General features: G+C 50.6%; 1 protein-coding gene and 1 pseudogene across 4 annotated transcripts in view; one reads left to right on the top strand and one right to left on the bottom strand.

Annotated features, from left to right (window-relative positions):
* Ccdc88c (coiled-coil domain containing 88C) overlaps positions 1-25,780 on the bottom strand; it is a 120,536-nt gene that overhangs the window by 14,618 nt on the left and 80,138 nt on the right. For all 4 annotated transcript variants that reach the window (XR_012446059.1, XM_074067310.1, XM_074067311.1 and 1 more), the window contains 12 exons: positions 24,150-24,334; positions 21,224-21,361; positions 18,948-20,018; positions 17,456-17,583; positions 16,363-16,504; positions 14,223-14,411; positions 12,977-13,138; positions 11,890-12,167; positions 8,756-8,899; positions 6,642-6,828; positions 3,452-3,597; positions 1,130-1,219 (listed from right to left, as the gene is read on the bottom strand). Coding sequence is in view for 3 of the 4 variants with exons in the window: in XM_074067310.1 (XP_073923411.1) it covers positions 1,130-1,219; positions 3,452-3,597; positions 6,642-6,828; positions 8,756-8,899; positions 11,890-12,167; positions 12,977-13,138; positions 14,223-14,411; positions 16,363-16,504; positions 17,456-17,583; positions 18,948-20,018; positions 21,224-21,361; positions 24,150-24,334 (2,860 nt within the window). In the remaining variant the exon portion in view is untranslated. The remainder of the gene's footprint in view (positions 1-1,129; positions 1,220-3,451; positions 3,598-6,641; positions 6,829-8,755; positions 8,900-11,889; positions 12,168-12,976; positions 13,139-14,222; positions 14,412-16,362; positions 16,505-17,455; positions 17,584-18,947; positions 20,019-21,223; positions 21,362-24,149; positions 24,335-25,780) is intronic.
* Positions 14,742-15,898, top strand: LOC109699499 (mitochondrial import inner membrane translocase subunit Tim23 pseudogene; annotated as a pseudogene).

Here is a 25,780-nt window from a genome sequence, read left to right as displayed (position 1 = left end):
AAAGTGAAATAACTGATTTGTGTGTGTGTGCGTGGTACTGGGGATTGCACCCAGGGCCTCAAGCATACTAGGCAAGCACTCTAGTACTTGAGCTACACCCCTAGCCTTTTGTTTGTATGGGGTTTTTTCCCAATAGGATCTCTAACTTTGCCTGGGCTAGCCTCAAACTGGCAATCCTACTGCCTCAGCCTCATGAGTAGCTGAGATTATAGGTGTGCTCCACCATGCTTGGTGAAGTTGGCATCCTAATCATTCTGTGACATGGAGCAATCTGGACTTGGGGTGGGGGGTTGGTTTCCCAGGGAGTCTGGATTAAATTAAAGCCAGCATATTTAATTTAAAAGAAGTGTTGAAGCTTCCTTTAACCCATGCCCTGGGTTCCTACCCTGACCCCAAATCTAAACACTTTCCAAGTTCCTCCCATTCCTCATCTCAGCCTCAATTTCCTTATCTGTGAAATGGAAGACTGTGACTGAGGGTCTGAAATTCTGTGGCACTGTGACTTCAAGAGCCCCCTTGAAGGATTCATGGTGATTTCAACTTCAAGGTGGGGCTGGCCCAGGACAAACCAAAGGGACAAAGAAAGAACTCCTTGATAGAGACCAGCATCTCCAGACACTGAGCCTGCCCCACAACAGGCTGCAGCTCATGGGAGCTCAGACCATGTTTGAGAAGACATCCGGGGTTCTGCGAATCCAGAGGATTTGCACACGACCAACAGACAGGTTCCCATGTGCAGCCCATGCTTCCTTCCCACCACAGGAACATGGCTGTCCACGTCATGTTCAATCTTGAGACAAAACTCTGACAAGGCAACCTTGCCACCTGGCTTTAATAGCTCTGAGACCACAGACTTTCTGCCCTTTTTCAGGGCAGAAATTAAGCAAAATTAAGCCTGTGTCTCATCAGGGTTAGCTGGCATTCACCATCCCTCCCAGGACAAGTTGGAGTGTGCAGGACGGGGTTGAAAGAAAGCCTAACTTCCTTCACCTGGGGGGCGCTCTGCACAGAGGGCTTCCAGGTGGTAAAGGTGGGGGCCTGTAAATGGGGTGCTGTTTGAGACACCTCGCCTCAAGGAAAAGCCAGCTGTGGTCTTTGTCCTTAAGTCACGGTATCTTAATCAACTCACTTCTTAGGAGCAGGATCATAGAACTTGTACTGGTCCATGATTTTTTCCTCCAGTTTTTCTTTATGTCTCCGTAAGGCATTTAGTTTATCTCTGTGAACAGAAGAAAGCTATCAATCCAGTTCTCACTAAATCAAATAAAGGTGCTCATCAGCCTAGCCTGGACCAGAGGCTGGTGTTTTCTGGGATTCAGACCCAAGGGTGCCCACCACCACACTGGTTGCTGAATTTAGAATTTGTGAACAGAAGCCCCAGCATGGGTCCAGAGGGCTATACGACCCTCACATCACCTAGGACCAGCTGCGAGTGACCGCAAGGGAGCAGAGTTCTAACAGTTTAAAAATTGCACTCAGAAGCCACAGGACCTCCCCACCAGGCCATTCAGGACACTAGGCACCCCCAGGGATGCACACAAACACCACTGGGCATTGAGGTTGAAAAGGTCAGTTTAGGGCTGGTGGAGTGGCTCAAGTGGTAAAACGCTTGCGTAACAAGTGTGAGTCCCCGAGTTCAAGTCCCAGTACTGCCAAAAACAAAAAAAAAAAAGGAAAGGTCAGTTTAGTTTAAGAACTTGGCCCATTCCACACTGGGTATCTGCTAATACTCCCAAGGTAGCAAACTACAGCTTTCATGGGCTAGGAAGAGAAGACAGAGAGCAAAGCAGAGCTGAAAGGCAGAGGAGAGGTGGGGCCTGCAGCAAACCTGAACACGCCCTAGGGCAGCCAGCTGCCACCATTTGGGAAGAATGAGGGTCCAGCAGGGGGACCTTTTGAGAAGCCAGGTGAGGAAGCAAATCTCCTGGTTGCTAAATGCTGGAAACTAGTTCACATTTTCAAAATCACAGCAAGAGGCCAGAGATACCTCTTGAAGCCTGGTGAGACAGCTCAGATCCCTGGTGTCCTCAGATGAGGAGAGGGAACCGCTCCTGTTCCTTCATCCTCAAAGCTGCCCAAAGAGGGCTTTCCCAAGAGCTCAATGTGAGGTTGCACCCTGGGAAAAGGGGCTGGAGCTCTGCTCCCAGCTCAACGTTAGTGTCTATCACTGTCCTCACGCTGTATAGCTTTTGGGGCTATGTTTGATCCCACAGACACAGAAACACACCAGACCTGGAGAAGGATCCAGGAACTGTGCCAGTCTACTGCTGGACACAGACACTCTCTAATGCAAAAACATCACCCAGTGACCAACCCCCACCCCCACACACCCGGGACCAGTCTCCTACACCTTCTAGTTAGTGCCGACCCCACCTCCGCTGACAATGCTATCACAAGGATTATACACAGTCAACTTCAAGCAGCTGTCATCTCTACCCCTAATTACAGTGTGGGTTCACACACAAACCATTCTTCCATAGGGGGCACGCAGATGAAGCAGGGAGAGCAGGAAGAAGTCTCGTTACATCAGAGCTGGGGCAGCACCCAGAGGGTTCAGTGACCACGACCCTCCACAAATGCATCTCTTCTTGCCTTTACCACACTCAGCACACCAGGGCCTGCCCGCAACGCCCATGATGGGGAGGGACATATCAGTCACAACAGCACAGAGTGGTGAAGCCACCTGGATTATTGACACACATCTGGAACCATGAGTTTGCAAGCACCAGGGTTCTTCCTTCACTTCTGGCAATTGCCCGGGCCCCACAGGCTTGAATCCCATTGAAAACTCCCAGTGGATCCAACATCTGTAGCTGGGTACCCTGACTTTCTTGTCCTGATGGCTCTGCACTTTTCTAGCACCTAGACCACCTGCCACCTGTCATGTCCCACCTACCATAACCACCTGGCCTGCCTCCTTCATCTTGTGCAGCAGCACACACTGGCAGCATCTGGCTGGGAGAGGGTCCTGCTCTGTTCACACCCTATTACCCCAAGGTACACTAAGGCTGAGGACAACACACAGGGCATAGCAAACTCCCTCTCCACAGAGTCAGGGAAAAGACACAAGAAAGAATCAGCCTTTCATCTGAGTTCCGCCCCAAATTCTACCTGAATTGGTAAAATGTCTTTTTGGTGCTGCCCTCTTAACTTCAAAGGCACAGAAGGAGCCTCCAGTGATGGACAGTGACTTTGAAAAAGCAAACAAAAGCCAACCACCACCACTTCCAGAAATCTAGAATGTTCCAATAAAACCTGGGACACCTGTGTTGGTGACATGGTCCACCTCCTGCCCCTGAAACCCCAATGGCCAGGGGCTGCTCTCTGTCCAGAATATCACGGGCCTGGTGGGAGAGGGGAGCAGGGCCTTCAGAGGCTGAGGACCGCTTGCTGTGTGGGCTGGAGGGCTGGTCTGGGGGCCTGATGACAAGCGTGCCCACCACCGCCTTACATGTACTGCTTCTGCTCCTCATGGAACTGCTCCTTGCTCTCCGTGTTCTGCTCCAGAAGTGTCTGGTTCTGCTGGCTCAGCAGCTGGATCTGGCTCAGCAGGTGACGGTTCTCCTCCTCCAGGTTCCCCTTGAGACGGGAAAGCAGCTGAAACACAGGCCAGCAGCAAATGACCATCTGCCACAAAGTATTACCACCACTGGAACCCCAGCTTCACAAAGAAGGAAAAGAACAAATGCACGAAGTTGCTCATCTCAGTATTCTCTAATAGGGAAAACAGGGAAAGAAACAGAGTCAGCAACATGGCTGCATTCCGCCTTCAACTGCACGCCCAGTGCCAGGCAGTGTGTGGCTACTCAGAGCCCACAGTTCAGCCGCTGCTCCAGGTGCACGACACCCTCAGATGCTGAAGGCTTCATACAGAAAGAACACGAACCTCTCACTCGTGATGTTTTTACCTATCACATACTGAAATGATATACTGGTTACATAAGGCGTATTATTAAAGTTAATTTCATCAGGGCTGGGGATGGTGCTCCATGCTAGGCTAGGGTTTGCCAAGCATGTACAAAGCCCTGGGTTCCAACCCCAGCACTGCCAAAAAGAAAAAAAAAATTTACTTCATTTCAAAAATCTTTTTAAAGGTAGCTACTAGAAGATGCTAAATTGCATGCTTTAATTATAATTCTTCTATTATATTTCAACTGGACAGCTCTACTCTAAATAAGAGGTGGTACACTTTTCCTGTCCAAAGTCAGAGATTAGAGATCTTAGGCTTTCCAAGCTACTCTGTGTCTGTTGCAGCTACTTTGCTCTTGCAGTAGGAAAGCAAACGTCATATCACACACATACAACGACTGGCTGTGTCCCAACAAAGCTTTACTTACAACCCTGACACTTAAACTTCATAAAGTTTTCAGTTGCCAAAAATTACTACTATTCGTTTGATGTCTTTCCCCCAACCATTAAATAACTTTAAGAGCTATTCTTAGTTCCCAGGCTGTGTAAAGACAGGTGGCAGGCAGGATTTGGCTTATAGGTTGACAGTCACCAATTTCTGTTCTAGAACACTACTATGATGCAGTAGGAGGGTCACAGGCTTTGGAGGCAGAGACTGGGTTCCTGTCCTTTACTTACAGGGGACAAGGATGGGGACTCCAGCTCCTAGGTTAGTTAAGGATTACATGGCCAAGCACACAGCAAAATGTCTTGCACACCACAGATAGACGTATTCTCTCCTATTTATGCCATTGCTATTACAACTCTGATTCACCAATAGAAAGATCAAAATCCTATCTTGAATATTATTACGCACAATCCACGTGCATAAAATGAGCAGCACTGGAAGGGAAAAGGAGGTGACACTATGCCCGACAACTTCCTTCACTAGGCACACTTCATGATGGCTGCTGAGAGACTATTTACACAATACATAAAATAAATACCATAATAAAAACGCCACTTTCTACAGTGTAAGGAATTGCACTAGGCTTGGAGTGAGACATACCACCCATGTGGTTGGTCAGCTGCTTAAGGAAGAAAATCCATCTCTGAAAAGGAAACACTAACCACTGGAAAGACCTGGCTGAGGTGCCAAGTCCTGAAGAACCAAGTGCCACTGGGCCCTCCCTTTGGCCTGAGCCCACGATGACAGGGTTGCTGCTCTTCTACCTCATTAGACCCTGGCAACCCCAGCAACAAACAAACCCAGCTAATGACACATGGTGTCCCAGTAAGAGGTGGGGTGAGCGAGGCGAGGGTGCAGAGCTCAGAGCCAAGGTCTGCCCTTCTCTCATTGCATTCATTCTGCTTGGCTTTTGGGAGGGGTTGAACTGTGCTCCTCTAAATTTACACACTAAAGCCCTAAGGCCCAGTCATTTGGAATGTGACTGTATTTGGAGGCCCTTTAAAGAAGCGATCAAGTTAAAATGAGGCTGGCTGTGGGGGAGGCCCTAATCTAATCAGATTGGTGTCTTTGTGAGAAGAGAAATCGGTGCCCACAGTGAGATACCATGGATGCACACACAGAGTGAAGACCATGCTCCATGAGGACACACGAGAATGTGCCCATCTGCAAGCCAGGGAGAGGCCTCAGGAGGAACCAGCCCCATCAGCTTACTGACAGGGGTGAACTCCACCTCCATCCAGAGTGTAGGGACTCAATGGCTGTTGAGTGGTGCTGTTTTATCATGACAGTTGAAGTGGACTTAAGGCAGCATCCATCGGAAGCCTTTTTACAAGGACTGGTTTATGTTCCCTGCAGTTTTGTTGACTCCCCACAACCTGCCATCCCTGCAACAGTCCCTTTACCTAGTCTTCCCATGACTAAACCATCTCTGCTCTCCAGAAGTCCCCCCGCTTTGCTGCACAAATCAGCCCCTTCCCTGAAAACCCCACCTCACCCCCACACATCCACATCTGCCACCCCAACTACGGCACAATTACAGCCTTTTCCGTGTGGCCTCCCCCAGAGCCTCCAACCTCTGTCAACCAAGCTCTCTTCGATAATCCTCCCACACCTCCTGTCACGGTACAGTCCCTGGAGAGCGAGGGCTCCTTGGGCAGTGCTACTACTCTAGGGGCCCCCAGGCACTGGGCCCAAGGTCTCTCATCCTTGGTGGTCAGCCCATGACCTGGCTGGGAGACTGAAGACCAAGCAGCTCAGCACCCTGGACCTTGGTTTTCTCACTTGTGATGTCTTTCAGGGATGTCCCAAGAGGTGCGTGGGACTCACCTGCTCATCCACCCATCTCTGCAGCCATCCACCCATCTCTGCAGCCATCCCACCTGAAGAAAGGGGTTTGCTGCCTATGACAAGCATTTCCAACCCAGCTGGGGCTCCTGAATGAGTCTCCCTCCTGACCGCTCTGCCCCAGGACTCTGAGCAGAGTCGGCCACACTCCAAAATGGGGCAAGTTCAGGCCATTTTGCCAGAACAGTGTGGCTACTGAAATGAAGAGCTATAGGAAGAAGACTGACAGAAAACAGTTGGCTGATTCCGTGACCCCTCTACGGACCTCAGAGAGCAAAGGTCAGGCAAGGAGATGTCTTCTGACATTCCTACCAAATGAGGTGTCTAACCCTCTTTCAGATGCCTCTGACTGACCTCAGCCTCGGGCCACCCGCGCACATCTTAGAGCAGGCACCCACGCAGACCGTGGCCGCCTGCTCTAGTGGGCCGAGGGCCTCACCTCACAGTGGTTGTCCAGCTTGGTCAGTGAGATGTCCATGCTCTGGTGCTGCTCCTTCAGCTCGTCGAAGCGCGCCTGCCAGCGGTTCAGGTCCAGCTGCGCGTTGTTCAGCGAGGTCTTCAGCTCCTTGGTGTGGGCGTGCAGCTCCTCATACTCCCCCTTCAGCTGGTGGTGCAGGAAATTGACCCTGGGGGTGGAGAGGGGGAGAGGGAGAGCCACAGGGCTAAGGAGTGAGCTAAAGAGAGAATGGTCCAGAGCCCCAGGAATCTACGAAACAGCTCTGACAACAAAACCTCTCCGAGCCTCAGGCTTTTTTTCATGTGTTAAAGGAGAGGGTTGAACAAAACTGGTGGTTTTCAAACCATGTTCTTTGGGGTTCTATGAGGGTATCCCCGGTGCCAGCACACTGGGCCTGGGGGGAAGGCAAACAGGAAGGCTCAGACACTGGCTTTAACAAAGCATCACTGCTACTGCCCCTTCTGTTATGGCTTTAGTGTCTTTGCATACTTGGAGAGAAAGCATCGTGCTGGTGGGAGAAAAAAAAACAAAGGCAACATGGAGCCAGAACATTCTCTCTCTAAAATTCTATGTGTACGTGCCCAGCACCTCTTCTCAATTCGGAACCACTTTCTCCTTTCAATTCCTAAGAGAAATAAAACACGATGGCAGGGAACTATGTAAGTCCACTAAAATCGCCCCATCTGAGTACCCATGAGACAGCTGGGACCTCTGAGGCTTGTAGCAAAAAGTTCAGCTCAAATTACTGGGAATTTGTGGGTTCGATTTATTTTCTAAAAATCAAATTGGTTGCCGACATTTAAGGTGTCTAGCTTCTCTAAGAGAACAGGAACAAAGGAATGATAGACAGCCCAGGCCAACACTGTAGGTGCCTTTCTGCTGGGGTACACGCTGCACCTCACTGTCCGTGCCCATCGGGGGGCACTGTCACTCCCATGTGTTTTAGCTGCCTGGTCACCACAGGCAGTTTGTATAAGTCACCACAAGGCTGTGCAGGAAGTAGAGTTTATGAGGTCAAGATTTTGAGAGACCAAGATCTAGATTCAACCGACTGCCATGAACTAAAAGCCTTAACCTTGAGCAACTTATTTCATCTCTGAGCCTATGAAAAAAACCCAAAAGCCAGTATTCACAGTCAGTTCTGAATATGCACGGCAGTTCTGTCCTATACAGCCACAGCAACACTGACTTACTGAATTCTGAGCCACTGAGCTGGGGGAACACAGGATTAGGCTCCTGCCAGCCTCTGACATTTGTGTCAACTGATCCGATGTAACCCTACCTTACGTGGAGTCTGTTTAAAGTCACCTTTAGGTAATATACCCACAGCCAACACCTCTGTGACTCTGGCCTCAATGAAGGTGGTCATCTTTTCTCTGTAGGGCACATCACAGCCTTTCTGCATGCGAGGCCACAAGACAACACTTTAGCACTGAGTGTGTGCGTGTGTGCGTGCGTGCGTGCGTGCGTGCGTGTGTGTGTGTGTGTGTTGGGGCGGGGTGGAGGAGGCGATTTTAAAAACACTGAAATCACAACCCATAGCAGAAAATATGAAAACCATGGTGCTAAACAGGGTTTGAAAAGGACTTTTGTTTGTAACAGAAGAGATGAAACAAAGCAAAGTGTTGCCCGGTTCGACTTCAGTTGGGAACCTGCGTGTCAACTGGCTCCAGTATCTTGTGGACTCTGCGTATCCACAAAACCCCACTGACTTTGGTGTTACAAACACACACTGGCAAGTAAGTAAATTCACAATGCAGAATCTGGGAACAATGAGGACTAGCAATTCTGATTCCTGAGAGTGGTGCAGGGTAACGTTTGATGATGAATATAGCTGCTGTCACAGTGACACTACAGTGAGAGTATGTGATTGCCCGAATACCACCTGAGTCCTTGTGTCCCTGCAACCAGTTAGATTTGCCCTTCACCTCCTCACCTAGCTAGACGCTACCACAACAGTGAAAAAAACCCCACATGACCAGGGAACTCACTGGACCTCCCCTTCATGGCTGCAAGTGCTGGTGTGAACAGAATCTCAGTGCTGATGCCGGTGCCCATAAGGCAGGTTGGGATGGCCCAATGGCACCGGTGCTCACCTGTCCAGCTCTCCCCGCAGCCTCTGGTTCTCGCCCATGGTGACGGCGTTTGTCCTCTGCTCCTGCCGCAGCACCTCCCGCTCGGAGGTCAGCACCTTCTCCAGCTCGTCCAGCTCCGCTTTGTGCTTCAGCAAGTCACTGTGCCTGTCGGAGGGAAAGACCTACTGGGAATCTGGCCCGGGCCTTCTTTCAGGTAACTCACATCCCAGAAGACTTTGACACATCCTCTGAAAAAAACAAGGTTCCTTCAGAGACTTCTCTCTGCAGAAGGGCAGGGCATAGGCAGGGAGGCTGGACCAGGCCTGCCAGAGTAGAATGCAGGCAGCACCCATCTGAGAGCCCAGAGTCTGAGTCCTCCTCCCACTTGGTAAGTCCCCATGGTCTCTTTGCTTCCCTGTCACAGCAACCACCTCATTCAGTCACTTGGAACTCCACACCCTTCTCTTCTAGAGAATTATAAATAAGTTATGAGGTGGTTCACTACACATAAATAGATCTAAAAGAAACCACAGAATAAATAGACCTGATTCCACTATGTGTAACAGCTAATCCCTCCTCACTCCTCATAGAAACTCATGTCTCCTCCTTCCTGCTTGGTCCTCCCAGGGGACAGGCCACAGGCTGCTGGGAGTGAGGGAGGGAGCTTGCTCTCTCTCTCTCTCTCTCTCACACACACACACACACAGAGACGCCCTCATACAGGGTTGCATTTTCTTTAATCCTTGTAGGTTGCACAGCTGTCTCTAGGGGGCAGCAGAGCACAAGGGTGGAGGCCCAAAGGCCTGGCGGTTTCTCCCACCCTGTGGAAGCATCTGTGTTCACAGATGACCCAAGGATTCCCCCCAAGACTGAGAGGCACACAGAGCTAGGAAGCAGTGAGGGATCTGAGGCACAACCTTTCAACTGTCTTGTTCATACAAACTCTTCACACACTCCCTTTCCTTCAGTAGGCCTCAGAGACCACCCAGTGCTCCAGGCATCTCCAGACCTCCACGCCTGCTCACATGAGCTGTGCCTGGACCGTCTCACTGCAGCCCATGTATACAGGAGTCAACTAGGAAACCTGCTTAAAGACTTTTAGACATAGGGCAGAGGCTGTGTCTGGCTTTCAGAGTGAGAACTTTCTCATTCACGCTAATCACTCTCAGAGAAATCATACAAGTTTGACAAATAAGGGCCATGGCTGACCGTTCAGGTTCTCCAATTCCTGCTCCCTTGTTGTGCTAGCTCAGCAAAGCACACTGATCAAGTGGATCTTGAACTGTAAGGCACACTTCAGGAGGCTTGCTGAGTACTCAGCATGACACACAGAAAAGATTTGCTAGAGGAAATGAATGAGCGAGGCTGTTCAATCCAAAAGACTACAGACCCTGTGTGGCAGGCACCTACACTCCTAGACCCACCACCCTGGTGCACAGACCAAAGGTGCCTACAGCCATACATCTAACCATCCAAACACACCAAGCAACTACCCAAGGCTGCATTGAGAAGCAATCACAGGCAAACGAAGCGAACTTGACCTTCAGGGTTGGTCCCAACTCCACCTGCAAAAACCTTCCCCCTTTGAGCAGATTCAAGAATAGAAGACACTACTAACAATGTAATGTGATAGGACTCTAGGAATAAGAGGAAGCGGCTAGTGATGGGGACACCATGCTCATATTAGAGCTGTATGAATACCGTCTGTCATGAGCACAGAATTCCTTTCCTGTCATGTAGATGGTAGATGCTATACAGTGAAAGTCACCTGAGTACAGGCTGGGTACAGGAGTAGGGAGACGAAAGTGCCAAGAGGTAGATGATGTGCCTCTTGGTGGGAAGGAACAATCTTACAGTGCTGATGGCTCAGTGGTCCTGAAGGATGGAGTTGGGGTGGATAAAGAGGGACAGCTCCAGATGGCAGCAAAAAGGACATATTAGCTGAGTCAATCAACCAATGTCATCACCGCTCTTGGAACCACAAGCATCACTGATGCCCACACAAGGCTCTTCTGGCTCAACTACATTCACTGGTCCTGAAGATGGGAACTACCTGCATGTTAGCCATTCCCACTGAAAAAACCAACTGCCCAGCCTCCTGTTCAGGTCAACCAACTCAAAGGAAATGCTGTCAGAGGGGCACAGGAAGTGGACAGTGGCTCCCAACTATCCACCTTCAGGATCCCTCTCTGGAGGAGCCTCCCTCTGGTGCGTGAGATTCAAGTAAGCACGATGTCTCACCTGAGGGCATCCAGACCACCCACTGTGGGTCCTGTCACCATCAGTGATACGCACAGCATAGGAGCTCAGCCTACCATGGTCAACTTAATGACACAAAACCTAGTTAATTTCTGTCTCTTTGTGTCTGTCTGTCTCTCTGGAACTTGCAATTCTCTTGCCTCTGCCTCAAGTATGGGTATTACAGGCCCTCAACTCTGCTTACTTTATATATATTTGAAACTTCCCATAATTAAAGGTTAAAAAGAAAAAGGCAAGGCAAGCATGCCAGCCTGACATAAAAGAGGTGATCTGAGGAGCCAGGGCAGGCATAGCCTGCACACTGGCAGCTCCGGAGAATTTCCTCCTGGTCACTGGCTAGGAGAGGAGAAGAGAGGGAGGGAAGAGGGGAAGAGAAAACCCTTCATGGAACAGGGCTTCAAGTGCCCTTGCCTAGAGCCAGGAGGAGGAGCTGTGGCAAATCTCCTCTCCAGCGTGGACTGCCCCTCGATCTCCAGCTGCACAAACTTCAAATCACTGAAGATGACGTTTTATTTCCTTCCCTTTGGAAAGGCTCAGGTGCTCCAACAATGGAAGCAGCAGGCCAAGAGGAAACACAGGAAGAGACGGAGGCAACTGCTGGCCTGGGGAAAAGCCCAGTCCTCTGGGGCAGCCTAGTCTGACAGGCTCACCACACCAGCCCAGCTTTTCCCTAGGCCTCCCCTCTGCTCCCCTGAAGGTCTCATTTCTCCCTCAGGTCCCCCAGACCCTACCTCTGTACCCTCTGCCTCCTCCTGGCCTCACCTCTGAACCCCACTTGCCCCCGTCTCTAGGGTCCCTTATCAACACCCCTAACCATGTCCCATCCCCTATGCCTCACTCTGCACCCCCTGCTTCTCCCTGCTCCCCAGGCCCCACTTCTGCCCTCCAGTCCTCACCTCTCCCCGAGCTCCTTGTGCTGCAGCTCCAGGTTCCGGTGCAGTGTCTTCAGGCAGCTGTGCTGGCAGATGAGGGCCTCATACTCAGAGGACTGGCGCTCGTGTAGGGTGCCCAGGTGCTCATGATCCTGGAGCAGTGCCTCATAGGCAGCCTCCAGCTGCTCCTGCTGCCGCTGCAAGTTCTCATGCTCAGCCTCCTTGGCTGTCTGCTGGCTCTGCAGCAGCGCGCACTGTGCACTGAGTGAGGCACTCTGGGAGCTCAGCGTGGAATTCTCCACCTGCCGTGAGCAGAAACCCACAGGTGGTGAGGTGGCGAGTGGGCCAGGAAGCAAGCCAGACACTACCACAGAGGGACCTCAGGGCAGGCCAGGCTGGCCCAGAAGGACAGCTCTAACAGAACCTAAGGACCTGCTCTGGGAAGGGAACTGAGCAACACAAATGGGCCATCAGATGGTGGGATATCCTGTGTGCCCTCACTGACTATGTAGAATACTGAACAATCCTATCCTAATGGAACTAATTTTTGTAGAATACTATATCCAACACCATCCAAGATCATTAGAAAATGGAACAGGAGTCAGAACTTCCCTGATATTAAAACCAGACAAGATTTTTTCAAAATAAAACAACAAACCAATATCCTATTCTTGTTTTAACAGAATAAACCCCCAATCCCTGTGCCAAACAGTTTCCTGACTATTGTCCCTGTCTCTGTTGGAAAATAGGTTACTATTTTCTCAGAAACTGCATTAATGAATGACCATCCACTAACCATAAATAAAACCAGCATGCTTAGTGGCTCAGAACACTGGTTCTGCTCTTGGGAGTAGAAAATTCACACGGACTTCACAAAAGCTCTGTCAGCTTCTACTGTATAGAAGGCTCGTCACCCTTGCGAACAAAACTTATTTGATCTCTGAATCTTTCCTCAGTCACTCCTAATGACATCTCTAAGAATAGACTCTAGGCAGCATGGCAAAAATATAAGGAAGAACAAAAAAGAGATTTTTTTTTTTAGCCTGTGCGGCCACGGGCCTAACCTTGAAAATGGCTTGTGAGCCCCACCACCTTCAAAGGCCCCAGGTACCTGCAGCTTGGCCGTTTGCGTCTGCAGTGTGGTGGTGTGCTCCTGCAGAAAGGCACTTTGTTTCTGCAATGTCAGGATCTGGCTGCTGAAGGTCATGTTCTGTGTCTCCAGGTGCTGCAGCTGCTCCTTCAGCAGCTGCTTCTCAGCCTGCAGAGCTGCGTTCTAGGGGATGGAGAAGCACATGCCAATCAGACACCCAGCAGGTCGCGCTCACCTGGCTTTACGAACGTGGGCTGTAACGAACTCTCAAGGATGGACGAAGGTCAAAGCCAGGGTCCACCTCTGGGGTGGGAAGTAACAGACACGCCCCTTTGAAATGGACAATCACCAGAAACTTTTAAGAAACAGACCACATGTCATGGGGTACACTGCCAGGAACCTGCAGTGAGTGGGAGGCCAGGACACACTGGTTACAGTCACTTCCGCCTTTCTTTCTTTAATGCTTTTATTTTGTTTCCTGCAGAGTCCAGCTGACTACAGCGCCACATCTCTCACAGAACATGAGCTATAACTCAGCTGTAACTTTCCCTACTGTAGAGAGATAGCAGGTGCTTCAAGGCATGTGGGACCACATCCACTACGCCAGCCACCAGGCTAAGTGCTATCCCTTATCAGCACAGGACTTTGGATGAGCCTCTTACATCTGGCTTAGCTCTCTCATCTGTCAAATAATGAAAATCACCACTACGGACTTCACCAAGTCATTATTGGGCATCAAATAAATCCAGGGAACAGACATACAGTGGCAAGCTTTTTCTGATAAGGGCTGGAGATTTCTGGATTTGCCACCATACTGTCTCTTTCTCAATTATTGAAGGCTACTAATGCAGTTGAAAAGCAGCCTAGATAACACATAAACAAAAGGGTGTGGCTGTGCTCCAAGAAAGCTTTATTTATAGGCACAAGTGGGGGCCGTGGTACTCAACACTGGGACTCAGCCCTGAAAAACACAACACTACAGGAATAGTCTAGGAAAAATTCTACAGGCCAAGTCCTGTCACGTCAGACAGGGAGTGACTAGCCACGGAGACTGTAGATATTGTCCCTTGTTCTAGACTTCTGAAGGGTCTGCAAATGAAAAGGAGCCCCTGGGCCCTGCCAGGAAAAGTCAAGAGGTACCCAGCTAGACCTGATAACCTCAAGACTCTGCTGTCCTGTGTTCTTTACAGGAATGATGTCATATTATCAGGGTGACTAGTAACAGGGCTGCCCCTCTTCTGAGCCTAGGGCCAGGATGCCCACTCACATTGCGCTCCAGCTCAATGGCCCGGTCCTTCAGACGGAGCAGCTCCATCGTGGCCTCCTGCTGGCTTAGTCCCCAGGCCTCCTTCTGCTGGTGACTGGTAAGCGACTTGCCCGCAGGGTGCTTGAGCGAGTTCTGTGAGTGTGTCCCATCCTCCTGAGTCCGTCTGAGCAGTTCACATTCTTCCTTCACCTGCGGGCACAATGACAGATTCAGGCAGGAAGGAACGTGTTCGGAGCTGTTCATGGCTAGAGGGCCCCAGGCCAAAGCCTCAAACTCCCACTATTCATCCCCTGGTAAGGGGCAAGCCAGACCCCCTTATCAGGGAAGGGCAGAAGCCTGGAACCTACATTTGCCCTAATCCCTACCACGTGACGGGTCTTCTTTCTTGCAGGAACCTCCACTCTCTACTGCATTACCTGGAGATGAGGCTGGGGCCCAGGCATGCAAAGACCTTACATCTCACAAAGTCCTTGCCAGTGCTGGAACGGCTTTGCTCCAGATTTCAATTCAAACACATGTTCAAAAAGGTTTGGTGCGGTGCCCGGAAGGTCAGCGTGTGAAGGAGGCAGGCAGCGGGTTTTCCCGCTGTTACTGTGGAGTAATGGCCAAATACAAGACCCCGGCCTAAAGCGGAGGCTTCCAGCAGTCGACAGTTTGCTGTGACACCATGGAGGGTGGCGGAGGAAGTGGCAACAAAACCACAGGGGGGCTGGCGGGCTTCTTCGGAGCTGGCGGAGCAGGTTACTCGCACGCAGATTTGGCCGGCGTCCCGTTAACAGGTATGAACCTGCTGTCTCCTTATTTAAATGTGGATCCACAATATCTTGGTACAGGATACAGATGAGTTTATTTTACCTACTGGAGCTAATAAAACCCGTGGCAGATTTGAACTAGCCTTCTTTACCATTGGAGGATGTTGCATGACAGGGGCTGCATTTGGGGCAGTGAATGGTCTTTGGCTAGGATTGAAGGAAACCCAGAACATGGCCTGGTCCAAACCAAGAAATATGCAGATTTTGAATATGGTGACTAGGTAAGGAGCACTTTGGGCTAATACTTTAGGTTCTCTAGCTTTACTCTATAGTGCATTTGGTGTTATTATTGAAAAAACACGAGGAGCAGAAGATGACCTCAACACAGCAGCAGCTGGAACCATGACAGGCATGTTGTATAAATGTATAGGTGGTCTTCGAGGTGTAGCACGGGGTGGTCTTGCAGGACTAACACTTACCAGCCTCTATGCACTATATAACAACTGGGAGCACATGAAAGGCTCCTTGCTCCAACAGTCACTCTGAAGATTTTGCAAACTCATTCATGGAGGACAGCAATAGTCTTATCAATGAGTCAGCCAAGTTACTTCTACCTATAGTTACTTTGAAAAAGTGGAGATTTTTATTTGCTGTAATGAAGATCATGGATGGTTGACCAGGACCTGCACTTCTTGCTCATAGTGAGTGAAGCCAAAACCCTTTGGTGGCTGACTGAGAAATGCGGTTCTCTTCTCCTTTGGAGACGGTCTTGCAACTGTTCTTTCTCCTCCCACCTGAACTGGAAAACCACTTATTCCCAGAATTCAGGTCATGCTTATTATTTTATCACAAAGTATGTTCCTTTAATAATCTGAAACTGTATTGTTGGCCTGTATTCCAAATAAAGGGTGAAAATGAACAACAAAAAAAAAGGTTTGGTGCACATATGTGCACAGGTGTGGACAGTATGTATGTGTGAATGAGGCACATCTATGTATGTATGCAGAGTATGGGCACACGTGTGCATGTGGGTGCCAGAAAGCAGACAAGTGTGCACAACTTCTCAAGACCCTGTCCCACGTGTGGGCACCTATGACACCTGCACCTATCTGCTTGGGGCCCAGCGCTCAATTGCACAGGACTCTCATGATGTGTGCCCTTCATGAGCTCTGCCTCCTGGACAGAGCTGCTCTGAGCTGTTGCCCCCTTTCCCAGACACTCTTCTGGCTTTATCCTGCCCTCTTATGTCACCCTGATGGTGGCACCCTCAGGGATCCTATAGCTCATCCATGCCCACCCTAAGACATGGTATCCAGGCCGCCTTTGGCTGCCCAGGTGAGGCAGACACCTGGCAGGGGGAACCCAGCTCAGCCTCCCCCTGCTCTTACCATCTGCAATTCACTCTGTAGTTGGTGATTCAGGCTGGCTTTTTCCTCCATCTGGGCTTCCAAGAACGTAATCTTTTCTTCTTTCATGGTCAATGTTGTTTTTAATGCTGATTCATTTCTGCCATCCAAAATTTTCAATTTTCTGAAAAATACAAGATACAACAGCATTATTTACTTGCCTCTTCACCCCCACACCTCAGTCCTCCCACTGCCAACCCTCCTCTCCTTCCATTAGGTTGTTCTCCTGCACCTCCTGCAGCAGGTGGCCCAGGGGGACCTGGAAGCCAACCCATGACTCAGAGCCCTTCCTGGATTCCTCAGCAGGCACAACGAAGACAGCCTCACACAAGACACCACTGCTACATTTTATAGCCACTGCCTTAGGGAGGTGTTCTGTCATGGCTATTTTTTTACACATGGGAAAACCGAGTCTTGGAAAGGTTAAAGCAATTTGCCCAAGGTCACAGTGCTAGGTATATGGTAAGGATGCAGCCTTTACACCACACTAAATGGGCATCCCATTAGCAGCCTCATTAATGAGGCTTGTTTGTTCCAAGTCCAGGGAAAGTCCAAGACATTAAACCATTTAAGAAAGAATGGGCCAGGCACTGGTGGCTCACGCCTGTAATCCGAGCTACTTAGGAGGCAGAGATCAGGAGGACTGCAGTTCAAAGCTAGCCTGGGCCAATAGTTGGTGAGACCCTATCTCGAAAAACCTTATCAAAAAAAAAAAAAAAAAAGGGCTGGTGGAGTGGCTCAAGGCGAAAGCCCTGAGTTCAAGCCCCAGTTACTGACCCCCCACCCCCAAAAAAAGAAAAACTGGTTGAGAAAAGCTGCAATAGTCAAATTAAAAATAAGAAGCCTTGCCAGCCACAGTGCCTGTAATCTCAGCATTTGGAAGACAGAAGGAGGAGGATCTTCAGTTAAATGCCAACCTAGGCTATACGGCAAGACCCTGTCTCCAAAAACAAAAATCTCCTCCAGGGACAAGTCCTGGACTACAAAGGACAGGGGCTCAAGGAGCCATGTGAAGCAGTGACTAAGGCTGACAGCACCAAGGCTCAGGTTCAGCAGTACAGGGGACTGTCCTCACGTGTCACTGTGGCTGTTATCGTCCTGCAGCAGTAGCTCCTTGCTGAGGCCAACCTTCTCCAGTTCCTGGCTCAGCTTGTCCAGCTCACTGGTCAGCTGCTGGCTCTTCAACTTCTCTAGCACCAGGTCCTGCAAAACAAGACACAAGCATTTATGGGAACCTGGCAGAGTCAACACCAGGGAGGCCAGGGCCTCCTACTGGGGCCACTTTTTCCCAAGTCCTGGTTGCCCTAGGACTTTCAGGTTGGGTGATGGGCTGGTTGACTCTGCTGGGCATGGCTGAGCTCTGCCCACAGAGTGCTATCTTTCTCCCTAGCTCTCTTGTCTACTTGCCATATGCAGGGGAGCTGGAAGAGGACTCCATTTGGGGGTGGCCAAGGCACAAGCTGGAAAAAGCCAAGTACCCAAGTCATTGAGTTTAAGGTCACTTGGGAAGGTGTGCATCAACTCCTAAGATGACAAACTTGTATGTTCAGCCATGCAGGTGTGGAAGCTGCCCACTAGAGCAGATACTGACCATGACATACTGAATTCACGGATGCCCTGATGGCCCATCCAAAAACACTTGGGAAGGAGCAAAAATAGCTTGAGATATTCATGAAGGTGCACGTGTATAACGATGTCCAGTATTAAACAGTGGGGACTGGAGGCAAAGCTCAGTAAGCATGCACAAAGCCCTGGGTTTAATCCCCAGCACACACACATACACAAAAAAAACTAAAAACAAGGAAAATACTGGAAACAACCTTAATACCCTAAAATTATCACAGTAAATCTGTAAGATTAAGTACCTTGCAACCATTGAGAAACTGCACAACGTGACTTGAAAAATGGACTGGTTTGACTGTGTATGCAGTCTGTACAGAGCATGTATATAGACAGTCCCTGACTTTTGATGCCTAGACTTATGATTTTTTAACTTTGTGATGGTGTAAAGCGATATATTAGCCAAGTGTGGTGGTGCAATCCTGTAATCCCAACACTTGGGAGGTGGAGGCCAGCTAGGGCTACATAGTAAGATGCTGTCTCAAAACCAAACAACCAAAAAAACCAAACAACAAAACCAATATGTAGAAACCACACTTCAGACTTTCAATTTGGTAATTTCTTGGATTGGTGATTTGCAGCAGATTCTTTCCTCTAGACTCGGGTCAGTGGTAGCGAGCCGCAGCCCCTGTCAGTCCTGCAGGGAGGATGGGACCCCACTGACCCTCGGCAGTGCTAAGCTAGGTATATTAAATGCACTCTCCATTTACAGTATTTTCAACCCACAATGGGTTTACCTGCATGTGACCCCACCATTAGGTCAAGAAGGTCTGTACACACATGCACAGGAAAAATAATGGAGTAAGAGAAGCTAAACTACGAAGGTCGCCCGCTGTGGATTCGGCTTTCAGAAGAATCCCTTTAGGATCAGAGGAAACACGGAGCACACACAGAGTTCCCCTTCTACTCTGGAACCCAGCCCCTCCCTGCCACTGTGCCCGGCTCACCTCTCGCAGGGTGGTCAGTGTCCTTGTGTGCATGGTGACCTGCTTGGTGAGGTCCCTGTTGTCCTTCTCCAGCTCCTTCAGCTTGCCGGCCGCATCCCGGCAGCGGGCCAGCTCCTTGTCCAGCGCACGGCTCTCCTTCTCGGCCGCGGACAGCTTGGCGGTGCTGTCGTCCAAGACGGCATCCTTGAGCTCCACCTGCTGCCACAGCCGCTTGGCCTCCTTCTCCAGCAGCTTCTTGTCCTTCTCCAGCTGGGCGACCTCCTGCTCCAGGGCCTTCCGGTCCTTCTCAGACCTCTCCAGTTGCTTGTTGGTGAGCCGCAGGGCCTCCAGGTCTCGTTGCAGGGCCTGGTGCTCAGCCTCCAGCTCCGCCAGCTCCCTCTCCAAGGCCTGCGACTTGTGGCCGCTGTTCTCCAGGCTCTGCTGCAGCCGAAGGTTCTCGGCGCTCACGCTCTGGTAGCTGAGCTCCAGGCGCTCCGACTTCTTGCTCAGGGCCTTCAGCAGCTCCACGTTCTTCCGCAGCTCCTCCTTCTCCCGCTCCAGCTGCTGGTTCTCCCTCTCCATCTGTGCCATCTTGGCACTGGTGAACCGCATGGTCTCCACCATCTTGCGTAGCTCCAGGTTCTCCTCGTCCAGCTGCCTGTTGTCGCGCTCCAGGCCCTCAAGCTGCACAGACACGTTCTGCAGGGTGTCTAGAGACTTCCTCAGTGTCCGGTTCTCTAGCTCCAGGCCCTGGCTCTCGTGCTCCAGGGCCTGCACCTTCTCGGTGACAGTCTTCAGGGAGGTCACTTTCTTGGCCAGTCGCTCATTCTCCTTCTCCAGACGGTGCAGCTCTTTCTCCAACGTCTCTGTGCGCTGCCCCTTCTCCTTGGCCTGCTCCAAGTCCCTGTGTAGTTGCTTCTTCTCCAACTCCAGCTGGCTGAGTTTACTGCTGGCCTCTGTCACAGCCTGATGGAGGGATCTGTTCTCCTTTTCGATGTCCTTCCCACGGGCCTCACTGCTGACCTGTGACCTCTCCCGCAGCGACCACACAGCTTGCTGGAGGTGTTCCTTCTCCTTCTCCATATCCTTGATCTATGGGAAAGTACAAAGAGCACCAGAATGCTGCTTACACCCGGGCTTAGACCTGAAAGCCTCCTATGACCATCCCACCATGCACCCAAACCCATTCCACTCATTCCTACAAGTCTGGCAGACGCAGAGGAGAGGGCATCACAACATAGGCGCCAAGACGGTGCAAGTCAAAATAACACTCAGCACAACGACCTCGCTCTCCACTACTTGAAAGTTTCAGCAATTTCTCTTGGTCCTTTCTGTCATGGCCCTGCTCACCTCTGTGGCCTCCTAAGCCACCCCCCAGCACCCCACTCATCACTCCCAGCACCTTTCTACCTCAGACCCTTTGCACATGCTGCTCCCTCTGCCTCAGTGCTTTCCCTCAAGCTTAAGGCCTCACTGGATCCCTCTCATCCTCAGCTGGTGTCCTGAATAAGGCTTGCGTGATGGCCTTCAGGCAGCCCTGCAACTCACTATTCTTTCTCCCAGCACCCTCGGCAGCACACGCCCAAGATCACCGTGCCTGTCACCCGGTATCTCACTTCCAAGCTGTGGGCTACACAGGGGCACTGTGTGTAAAGTCAGGCTAACCTTCTTCTTCCCACTTTTTATCACTCTACTACAGAGGTCATAAAACTAAAATACCTGAGACCCCAGCCTCCCTGGTAGGTGGAAAAGCCATGTCTCAGTTCTGGCCTATGTGCCATCTATACTGGGCTTGAGAAGGGATTCCCTTTGCCTCATCATCTCCACCTTTCTCCTCCCTGGGTTCTTGAGATGCTCAGCAGCCACTGTGAAGGCCCTCAGGGCAGGTTCAGACAGCATCACTGACCCACTGCATTGGTACCCTGACACTTCCTGCAATTTAAAACAAATAGAACCCTCCCTGCAGGTTGCCATGGTCTTGGTGGTAACACTGGACCTTTGGAGCTGGGTCACTGTTCTGTGCAGAGCAGAATGTTTAGCAGCTTCCTTGGCCTCTACCCACAGGCCAGGAGCACCAGCCCTCTCCTCATCTAAATCAGGACAATCAAAACTATCTTCAGATATTGTCAAATGTCCCCAGAGGTTGACTCCACCCCACTTTCCCCTACTGCTGGGGGCAACTGCCAGCCCACAGATCCAGAAGGCGGTGTAAGGAATGGCTATAATCTTAGTTCTGCCTCCTGCGGGTCAGTGTTCCAGGAGAGGCGAGAGGTGGTGGTGATGGAGGAAATGCCTACCTGCCTGGCTTTGTCAGCCTTCAGGGCCTCCATGTCACTCTGCAGCTGCTCTTTCTCTCGGATCAACTCCTCGCTGAGGGTCTCCAAGTCTTGGTTGCTTTGCTTTTCTCTCTCCAGCTGGGTCTGCAACTTTTCGATCTGCAGAGCCAAAAGACCCAGCCAAGAGCCTTATCTAATGAGCTCCGCTTTAAACCACAAAAAAATTCTCAGCCCACCGGGCACTGGAAGAGGCTTTTTCTCGAGGACAAAGGTCCTGGCATTGATCTGCATCAACCTCCTCACCCTCAGTCATCAACTGGAGGCCCACTGTGGGCACTTGTAGCTCAAGGACAGGAGAAAGGTCATCATTAGGCACCAGCCTGCCCACGTCCCTCCCAGGGGGCTCCTTGCCTCCTGTCCACTGCTTTTTTCTTGGCCTTGTCTACTTCTGCCCCATATCAAACCACAAGCCCCAGGTCACCACCACTGGATGTGCGTCCTCCTCTCTCCCTATCTTCCTCCCTGCCTTGGGTAGTGACAGCACCCAGCTGCACTGAGAGGTCCACTATTTTGTCACCTTCAGGTAAATCTGCCACCAAGCCCTGTCCCTTCTGATTCATTCTGCTTCCCCATACAGCCCCATTGCTGTTGCCCCAGGCCAAACTGTATTATCCTACCTGACAACACCCGGTTACCCTGCAGATGCCAGGTTGTCTGATGCAGAAATGCATCTGGGCCACAGCCCTCTAGAACGTGAGCTGCCCAGACCAGGGCTTCTCACACCTCATAGAGGAGCTGAGTATTCGGATGCTTGTTAAGATGCAACCTGCCACCCAGCTGCCCCTCCCCAGCTGTGTCCAGGCTGTCCCTTCCCACTGGCACCAAACTCCCTTATCATGAGGGACAGGCACTGGGGAAAAGGCATTATGCTGGTCTCAGAGGGACAAGGGGTCAAAGCCTATCCCTCCCTACTGACCACATGGTCATGAGCAAGTTAGTGTGGCTGACAGTCAGGCCCAGCACATCAGTCATAATTCCTAGCGCACAGCAGGCACAATGCTGGTAGCCAGCCCTTCCCTGGAGATCAGTGGGCCTCATTCATCCCCCAGTTTCTGACATGGTGTGTCTAGGGTAGGGATTCAGATCTACAGTTTACGTGACCACAGTGAGCCTCAAGCTGCTGGTTGGGGACCACTGCTCTAACACAACAGTCACTAGGGGAATCACCTGGGGGAGCTTAGAAAGATCTCAAACTTCAGGTCATCAATTCAATCTGAAACTTTGGAGACAGGACCCAGGGATGCCCAAGTGACCACTGTGAAGAGCAGGAACTCACTCAGCTGTTCTCACTCAGCCTGTCCAATCTGGGGCCTTGCACTGGCAAATATGTAAGCTCTCGGACAGCTCTAAGCACCATAATCAATGAGGGGCTGCCCAGCTTCCAGCATCACCTCCACCTCCTCAGGGGAAACAAGTCATGGGGTAGTGGGTCCCTTCTGCCCAACCCAGGATCTCCAGGTGGCGTGCTTCACTGAGCTAGAGCGCACCAGAAAAAAGCACTGTGATGCACCACATGGGGAGTCTTCTCAAAGCTGAGCAGCTTTCTCACCTTTCCCATCTCTTTCCCACTGCTTAGGACCAGGCCTGAGACCCAGCAGGAAGGAGGAAACAGGACTGAGAACTGGCTCCCTGAGGGGCTGGACCCCAGCCCAGCTCTCACCAGCAGGCCTGCCTAGTAAGCCACCCACTCTGAGCTACACAGAGTACCTCCTCCCCTGGTTCAAGATCCTCATGCCCCCTCCCCTACTATTACACTTGACCCTTAACCCTGCTGCACCTTCTCTCTCAAAGAAGGAGTTGCTGCTCCAACCTTCATGTTCCTGATAATGTCGAATGCTGATCTAAACATGAGAGTTCCCTGTCCACCACTGCTGCCCCCTATCTTTCTCCTTTTGGAGTTCTCAGGGAAGACTCTGGCCAGTCCCAGGAATGGTGGCCCTCTGTTCCAGCTCCCCATTCCCTGCCAGCCAGGTAATGACTTGACTCTGAGCCAAGACAGGGCCTCACTAGGACTACGGCAGGACAATGCTGGTGTCAGGCCAGGGAAGTTACCTGAGGGGAGGCAGAAGGCTGGGACCTGAGAGACAGGCAGGAGGAGTCACTGGGATGGCAGCACCCACCACACATTCCTGTTTGTACCCAAGGCCAGTGCTACCCTTGGAACCTGTGGGGAGGTGGCCCACACCATCCCTGAGCCAGCAAGGTGACATTGCAGGCTACTCCAAGACCCTGCAGGGCAGAAGGGTGTCATCTTGCTAAAGGTCAGTTCTTCTTTGTCCTGGCTGGGACTGGATGGCCATTTAAGAAGACATTTCCTGCACTAGGCCCACAGAAATCTAAGACACCAAAACATCCAGTCACCTCTGCCACACTGCTCTGCACCAGGAGACCGAGCATGAGACTGGTGGTGGTGGTGGGGGGGGTGTCTTCTATTGTCCTACACAAACAGGACAAGCCACCTGGCAGCTAAAATGTGGCAAGGGACCCAACACTTCAAAGGGACCAGAAGAGAGGGCAGAACAGCTGGGGTGGGGGGAGGACTCCCGTGACGGCCACTTTCACAGCGGTGGGGGGGGGGTGCGGTTTGCCAAGCCCCACTCAGAGATGGAGAACCAGTAGAGCCTGGTCTCTTACCGGCAGCTCATGTTACCCTCACTGCCCCCCTGGCAGCCTGGAGAAATGAAGCTGAGGGACTCAGGGGACAGTCAGGAGATGCCAGTCCTGCATGGAGACTGCCAGCAGGAGTGAGCTTGCCTCCTGCCTTGGAGTTTATTCACAGTCCATGCGGCAACTGCACCTCCCCCACAACCCCACCATGCAAATTAGACATCCTCTGTCCAGAAGGACAAGGCGCATCTTTGCCTGTGCCCTGTTCCAGCGATGCTACCTTCTTGCTGAGCTGGTGATTCTCCTTCTCCAGCTCCCCACACTTGAGGCTGCTCTCCTCCAGTGCCAGTGATGCGTCCCGAAGCCCCTGGATAGTGCTCTGGAGGCTCTGGTTCTCCTTTTCCAGTTTCAGGATGCGGCTGGAGGCGCATTCGTTCAGTTCAAACACGAACGACTTCCTAGAGGCTGAAGCCCAAGTCAGTCAGAGGCCAGTGTTCTTTTTTTTTTTTCCCCACACCAGAAAAATGTGTTTTATTTAAAAAACAAACAAAAACAAAACAAAAACCCAGCCTTTAATCAGAAAGTCTGATTAAATTTGATATTAACTCAAGATCTTAAAAATCTTTCAGGAAAGCCAACATGGTACGTGAAAGAAAAGCAGGCAGCTGCCAATGATTCTTTGGTAGAAAGTAAATTGCATACTTATACAAGCTGCCTCATGACTATCAAGCCCAAGTTTTGTTTTTCAAAAATAGGTTTCAAGATATACCAAAGAAACCACAGATACCCCCTAACAATACAAACCTTAAACAGCAAAGTTCAAGGATATAGCAAAAGCCAAACATGACAATACAAATAATTTATAAAATGAGCCTTTCAATTCTAGAAAATTAAAATAGGGTGAGCTCGCAGAAGGATAACGTACATAAAACAAAGGGAAGAGCAAATTGGAGCAACCCTAAACTTTTCCCCAATGACTAAGCTGCAAAAGACAGTGGGTTACATGTAGTTTTTCTTTTTCTTCAGCCAATTCAGTTCTCTTCAGATAAATTTGGTTACCAATCGGTACAAACAGAAGTTAAGGTAATTTTTCTTCTCCACTCAATCATACCATTTCTTTCTTTTCACCTTTTCCCTAATTTTCTCTGGTAAAATTTTTCTCTTGGTTTGACCAGTTGAACTCACAAGGCTTGGAACCTAAATTGAGTATCAACTCTTATTGGAATAGCACTTGGGAAATGCAATCCTAGAAAAGGCAAAATTTTTAACTGAAGAGAGGCCAGTGTTCTGAAGCCTCCACTCCCACTCTCTGCCCCAGCCTCCTGCTCCTCCACTCCCATCCCAGGTAGTTAAAGCTGCTGCTTCAGCAACCCCCAGGCTCGCTCTGTTGGCTTAGCTGGGCTCTGCTTGGGGCAACCCAAAGGTCCAAGGGGAAAGCAGGCTGCAGTGGAGGCACCGGTGTAAAAGTGCAAGACCACATGTGGGACTTAGGAGAGCTGCTAGCTTACCAGGCTGCTAACCTGACTGACTAACTCAAGGACTGCAGAGGCCGACAGAGACAGCCAACAGGCAGGTGACATTTTCTATGCCCTCTCCAAGAGCAGAGGGTGTGTGGGTGGCTCGACAGGGAAGACACAGTAAGTGACCAGCCTGTCTGCCACAGGTTGTGGAAAGGCTGCCCTGATATCCATGCTTGACACTTGTCAGCGTGGGCTAAAGCCTAGACACAGAGATTTATTCCTGTGATTTCACAATTATATGGAAGAAAAGGGAGACAGCACATGTAAATTGCTTTAAAAATTCTAAGTGAGATGAAAACATAAACTCAACATTTATACAAGGCAGATTATCTACCTTGTTTTTAAACCACTCAGATACAAGTAGAAAAGAGAATCCAGGCCTGAGAGTCTG

The sequence above is a fragment of the Castor canadensis genome, chromosome 3 (genome assembly GCF_047511655.1).
Source record: "Castor canadensis chromosome 3, mCasCan1.hap1v2, whole genome shotgun sequence".
NCBI lineage: Eukaryota > Metazoa > Chordata > Mammalia > Rodentia > Castoridae > Castor > Castor canadensis.
This window is presented reverse-complemented; position numbering and strand designations above follow the sequence as displayed.